The sequence below is a fragment of the Crocodylus porosus genome, unplaced genomic scaffold (assembly GCF_001723895.1).
Source record: "Crocodylus porosus isolate Cpor-Errol unplaced genomic scaffold, CroPor_comp1, whole genome shotgun sequence".
Classification (NCBI taxonomy): domain Eukaryota; kingdom Metazoa; phylum Chordata; order Crocodylia; family Crocodylidae; genus Crocodylus; species Crocodylus porosus.
In genome coordinates this window covers 8,231,643-8,238,370 of record NW_017728917.1, presented here as the reverse complement: position 1 = coordinate 8,238,370, position 6,728 = coordinate 8,231,643, and the positions used below count along the sequence as shown (strand labels likewise).

General features: G+C 41.1%; 1 protein-coding gene across 1 annotated transcript in view; it reads right to left on the bottom strand.

Annotated features, from left to right (window-relative positions):
- Window positions 1–119: 119 nt before the first annotated feature.
- Window positions 120–6,728, bottom strand: part of LOC109311374 (protein SHQ1 homolog) — a 48,518-nt gene continuing 41,909 nt past the window's right edge. The window contains exons 6-7 of the mRNA XM_019536990.1: window positions 4,979–5,099; window positions 120–302 (exon numbers count right to left, since the gene is read on the bottom strand). Of these exons, the coding sequence (XP_019392535.1) occupies window positions 272–302; window positions 4,979–5,099 (152 nt within the window). The 3' untranslated portion in view covers window positions 120–271. The remainder of the gene's footprint in view (window positions 303–4,978; window positions 5,100–6,728) is intronic.

Here is a 6,728-nt window from a genome sequence, read left to right as displayed (position 1 = left end):
GAAGACACCACTATCTGCATCATAGCAGTTTGTAAAAGCTCTGACTTAAAAAAAAACAGTGAGGAAACCAGACAAATTAAATTTAATTTTATTATGGAAATGAAAGTAATAACAGGAATGACAGCAGGGTGGATGATAAGCTCACTTAGCAGGGGGATCAAATGAAGTGATGACATGCCATTATGACCTCAGGGGTTAAAGATGCAATTTTCCATCTGGCTGCATCTGGCTTTTCAACATAAATGTTGACACCACCTGCCGAGCTTCACTCTCAGCTGCCTCCACTGCTCTTCATGTAGTTTCTGTCATTTAGGTCAACATATTTGTTTCTCCTTCCTTCTTGTTTAGCTTAGCTGAGCAATATGCTGCCTCCCCCTCAACCAAATGGGAAAGTTAAAAACCAAAACTTATTTATGTCAGTGTCTATAATATTCAGTGTAATTTACTACATTAAATCAGCAAGCAACTTGGTGGCACTCATTAAAAAAGTACTGGGCAGGATGGAATTTAGGCTGCATCTGACGATGTCTTTCACCGGCTGAGACTTTCAAATGACAAAAAAGCAACACATGTAACATCCATATGTTATCAGAATGCCTGGAAATTGCTAAGGAAAAACAGCTAAATAGTTTTTGTCAAGTCCAACTGACCATTAACCATGCAATTTCCACACTGCTGTTCAACAGCTTACTTTCAAATATGACACTTGCCATGTTCAGAATCAAGCATCCTTCATGAGCCCCTCTCCTGAGTCAATGCTGGGTGAATTAGGCTCATCTGAGTGGCCTAGTTTGGCATACAATTTTTTTTTTTTTTTTTACAAACACATGCTTTCCTTACCGTCACCACAGCAAGCGCTGCAGGAATGCTTTACCTAACTATTTCTGCATCCAGCTGAGCTAATCCACCTTCCAGCCCTGCACAGTAGTACGCACCAATGTACAAAATCTCATGTGCTCTTGGGCACACATTTCCAATCAGAAAACACAGTACAAACAAAATCACATTGCATGGTTGGCAGAGACATGCAACCATATTTATCCCTGCCTCACAATCAGAAAAGCTGCACTGTGAGCACAATTCTAATTCCAACGTAACCAGATCAGATGAGACTGGTACAAACACGCAGTGTCATTAGATTGTGGATAGGGCCTTAAACTTGAAACTTTCTATAAGCTCAACACCAGAACATTGTGTCTAGTGCCATCAAATACAAGTTTGTTCTTAACCTGCAACTCCCAAACTGCTCCCTCTAGTGTAGGAAGCTAAACAGAGCTGCGTTTGTGTGTCCAGGTTCTTAATTGTACAGAGGAGCCTGCAAGCCCAAAAAACCAGATGGAAAGAAAGAGGATTCAGCCTTTGCTTGGAACTGCTGGCATGTCAGAAAATGAAAGGCAACAAAGCCACCATCACAGACTCTGAACCACCTGCGGGACTGACACTACCAGCTGCAAGAAGAGAGAAACACTCAAGAGAAGGAGGGAATTCTGCAGCTTAATGGTATTTCCAGAAGAGCAAAGAACAGGTTAGACTCTAACCTTCCTCTAACCAGTAGAAGAAACAATAAAATGAAGAGCAAAAGTAGATGGAATTACTGGCGTCTTTCAGGAGACAAAATATTTAATACGTTAGAGACTGCTAAAACTATTGCAGCTTCTCCCCCCTCAGAACCTCTGTGTTAAGCATCTGCTGGAGCTACCAAAAGGACGTCATTTATGAGAGGGATGGGGCCTGCATCCTCGTTCTAATAAGAAGTGGTACCCACAAAGTGAAAAAGCATGAAGATGCCTGCTTATGGGCCAACGCCCATTTCTGATTCCTCAGTATACTTTCCATAATTAGGGGTGGACTTCAATTCTCCGCAGTGAGTCAAAAAACATTTATGCCTTGATCTAAAAAAAAAAACGATCTCTCTTCAGAGTAGTACTTCAGCTAATGCTTAAATTCAAGCACATAGCTAGCTCCATGTCATCCTGAATAGGGAAGGACATAAGCATGTGGTTAAATGTTTTCTTGATTTAAAGCCTAAAAATAGGACAGGAATTCTGCAGCTCCTCTTCCTCTTGCTCATCTAATGTCAGGTAACTACTGTGCCATGTCATTATGATAGTAAGACAGCTTAATTGCCTGCTTTCCAGAGAATGTCAGTTCTGCTTAACTGGTACCTAATGTATGCATCTTGCAGTAAATGTGCTAATCTATCAGTCACTTACATCTACCCTACAATTTCTTCGCTGTAGTCAAAGACGATCTAGGTTCTGATGACTTGCTTGCTAGATGTGAATATTCGCTGACATGGACAGGAACAATATAGCTCTCATATGACTCATTTCTTCAAGAAAGAGACACAAAATGGCTCTCTCTATCTTCATTTACTATACTTTCTTCTAACCCTTCAATCTGCTGATGAATTTTCCAATAGCTATCCTAGAGTATTGGCCTATAATAGCCCATGGAAAAAGTGAAAAATTGAACTGAACTGGACTTGTTTTAATGTACCAGGTTTTTCCCACCAAAATCAGAACTTTTTTAGCACTGTTAACTGTGGGAGTACAATCAATCATTTTAAAAGTACACAAAAGAACAAATGAATAAGCAATCAAGTAATGCACCGAATTACTGACAAGCAGCATTGAACTAGAGGTCTATAATTCATTAAGAAATTATGGTGATATCAAATCACGAGCTCGTTTTTTTTTTTTTTGAGGTGGACCTTTACGTATCATCATCAGCCCATTAAAGCTGGACTCACATTGCATATAAAATAAAAACTCTCTTAGAGATTTCTGTGGCTGCTCCTTGTCCACTTCTCTTTGCCTTAACCCCTTCTCTGCTTGCTGTGATTGGTATGGATTCAGAGAATAAAACGCATTGTGAATCTATGTCAAATTAAAAGCTAAAACGTAGACATTGATTTTAGACTATCAAGTCATAATAATATAGTACAGTATTGCAATATCATTTACTGCGCTGATGGTAATAAGGCCTCCCTCGTGGAAAAGCCACGCATGGTACATCTTACAACCACTACTGTTCCAAAACACATGAAGCAACTGAGGCACTTATGCAACAGGGCCTTTTGTGTATTGAGACAGATAGATGATCAAGTGAACCAATAAACCTGCATAGGCTGCTATTCAACAGCGCCCGTGCTAAAACCCTCTGTGAAGAATGTGGGAGATCACTGTATTATTTCTATGAGCAGCTCTGTCTAACTACTTGATATTATTCTGTCTGACTGCATGGAGTTACAAATGGTTGTTGGAGGAACAAAACTAGAAAATGGGACAGCAGCAGAGGTGAAATACCTCCAGACAAAATACCAAGGATCCTCAGCAGAAAAGCAGGGGAGCTATAAATTGCAAAATGGCCACCTGCCTGACTCCAGTCAGGCTAAGAGACTCATTTTTCCCACACTGATGCCTAGGACTAAATGGACACTAAACCATTAGAGAGCCCTGTCTAGAGAGAAAGGTAAGAGGAATGAGGGCTGAATGTGCAGTGGCAGTAGCTAGAGGTGAGTCTGACGCAGACACCAAAGCTACGTACAGAGAGTCAAAAAGCCCGAGCCTGAATTGATTCTATCTTCACAGGTTAGTCTAAGCTGAGTAGATTGAACTGATAAGCAAGTGACAGACATTCACTTTTGATTCTGGAAATGCAGCCACATGCCTGTGGCGGCCCAGGCCAGAAGATGGAGGATGCTAGAGCCTGCCTCACTGCTTGGCTGAAGCAGGCAGCTTGGGACAAGGCTAGCCCACCCACTGTGCAAGGGGTGGGGGGGAATTTGCACGGGAGGTGCAAAGCATTCTGGGATGCTGAGGGACTGTGAGTTAACTTGAATCTGGAAGGGATCTGAGACAGAAGTTCAATAAACTGATTAGCCTTAATCAGTTAAGTCTGATACTACATCTATCCAGGTTATCTTAAACCAGTTTCAGACATTTTAAAAGTGGTTTATGTGCGCTGAACTTCTGTTGCGTTACAGATCTGAACTGGTTTCTGATCACTTACACCGGTTTGTGAGCAATTTCTGTCCCTAGCCCAAAAGAATGCTGTTTTCTTGACTGCTAACCAGTACAAGGCACTGTTAAGCCTATGATTTGTGACTCTTATGCTATAAACAGAGGTCATCAAGTAAAGTCGAGCAGCTGTGCTGGGATGTCCCCAACACAACTTGCGTGCTTCACTGGGCGATACAGCTGTTGACTGTTGTCCTGCAGGGTCAGGACCGTGATGTTCCCAAGGATTCAGGGGCCCAATCCTGTGGGATGACTGTGAACAGGGGAACCCCAGGTTCCCTACTGGCAGACACGTGCTCCAGGAATCTCCTAGCAAGGGATTTCCTTGGGGTATCTCTCTACAAATGCAGGAACCCATTTGCTGCAAAAAAGCGGCACACTTTTATACCACCTATGTTGCACTAACAAATTTTGGGTATTTGTGGCAAAACAAAGGGCATGGAGATCTATCTTTTTGGCCTTTGGGCTGCCATAAAAAGTTTTATGGTGATAGAATGTCCATTTCCAACCTTACTCTGGATGTTGTAAGCAACCAGTACCACCACCACCTAACTTGTTCATATTAACAGCACATTAACAACACATTAAAATTCTGTATGAGGAGTTGCCACAAACTTTTTCTAAATGTTACATGAATGTTATTTAATCATTTTAATTCCATTTAAAAAAAGCTTACCGATTTCTGGGCAGCTTTAAAATACTCCTAGAAAAATCCCCCTCTCATATTTGGAGACCACAGATTTTTCAAATATTGTTTTGATCTAAAAGCAAATCTTCCACTGCTGCCAATATTACCAATAAAATTAAAGCAGCTTTCTTTGGTCTTTTATGAAAAGCAAGGTAAGTAAGTTCAATCAGGGAATTTTAAGGATTCTTTTCATCATCAACATTTTAAATTAAAAATGATCAATGTTGGTAAAAATGAGGTAAAACCAGAAACTGCTTACAACACTTACTTGGTTTTTTGAATCCAAATACAATAGTCTGAAATGTAAAGATCATTAAGGATGTAGGCAGGGTCATTTTCTCGAAAAATCTTGTGAATATCCAGCAGACACTTCAAAACAGCACTTTTACCTGGAAAATATTTACGATTTTTAATAAACAGATTCATGACTCAGTATCCTGAGAGTGCAGTAATCATTATATTGCTATACACCTTGTAGCTACAACAGTATCAGAATGATCCTATCACTTTTTAAAGTTGATTTAGGGCAGTGGTTCTTGACCCTTTTAAAATCAAGGCACCCCTCAGACAATGCCAAGTTTTAGCCTTCACTCATTCCTTGACTACAGAAAAATAATAGAGTAATTATTCTCTTACAAATAACTTAAAAAGACCGCAACAAAATCAGAATGTTCTTAACACTATGGATTCTTATTTGAAAATGCTGGGCTTATCTTGTGAATCATGTCTGTTCACCTAACAGCGTTAACACTGTGAAGCACCCTTAAAAGGAACTCAGGGTACCTCAAGGGCTACTAGTGGTTGAGAATCACCGATTTAGGTACTCTTGTCTGACTGGAATTTCTCCCATCTCCCCTCCTTTAAAAACAAAATAAACTAAGGATTTAGGTCCCAACTGCACAATGCGTTCTATTCCATTGGATTCCCCTAAATACATGAGAGCTCCTGTGAAATTAAGTAGAGTCTGCCAATACAAACCTCCCTGCAAGATCAGAGCCTTCACATTAATTAAAATCACTTCTTGCTGCTGTAACTGATTGGTTGGTTGAAGCTCAAAATACCTGAACAGATCTGTATGTTTCTCCTTAACTAAAAAAAAGTTCTATTTTTAAATACACTTGATAAACCTCTGAAATGTGAAAGTTTGGCAGCATAAACACATTTTCTTATTCTACAACCAAGAGAAACCTCTCTGCATGTTGTCCTTCATTTTTCTTTCACTGGCCACCATTGTGGGCATTCAAGTCTCATGGCAACTAACTGTTTGTCTGTTACCGAGAACACTTTTTAATGTGTTGCAATTAAACCCTGAAAATAAAAGTGGAAATAAGTAAAAGGCATGTAGAAGTCTATTGGCCTTTGCTTATAGATTTTGTTTGAATTTGGGGGAGGTTACACTGTACAAATAAATTATGACCATCTGGGGATCAACTCAAAACTCCCCCTGCTGTCCGAGCACACAATCACTTACGTACTTCCGCACACGAGACCCCCCAGATGACACCATGTACATTGAGCAGAGAAGCATAGAGACAGGAAGAGGTGTTGGTGCAGGCAGAAGAAAGGTACTGCACCAGAGGGGAATTGGTCAAAAAAAATATCAGGCAAGAAAGAATCTAGATAAATATTAGGGATGTGCGAAGCTTTGGGTGGTGATTCGATTTGGAGAAAATTTGGCCCGATTCGGTGGCCAAATCCCCAAATTGAACCAGGAGACCAATTAAAAAGTCCGAATCAATTCAAAGCTCTCCGAATTTTTGGAAAAAGATTCAGAGAGCTTTGATGACTCGGGCAGTCCCCAGTGGCTACAGCACGGAGCTGCAGCAGAACTCAGAGCTGACAAGTACTAGGGACGGGGGAGGGACCATGGGGGAACTCCTGTCAGCCCCCACCTCCTGCGTGCTCTCCCAGCTCCCCCTCAACCTCCGCCTGCTCCCCCAGCATGGCATGGGGCAGCAGGAAGCACCCCTCTGCTGACAGGAGCACTGAGTCTGGGTGTTTTCTCATTTTGGGGGGGG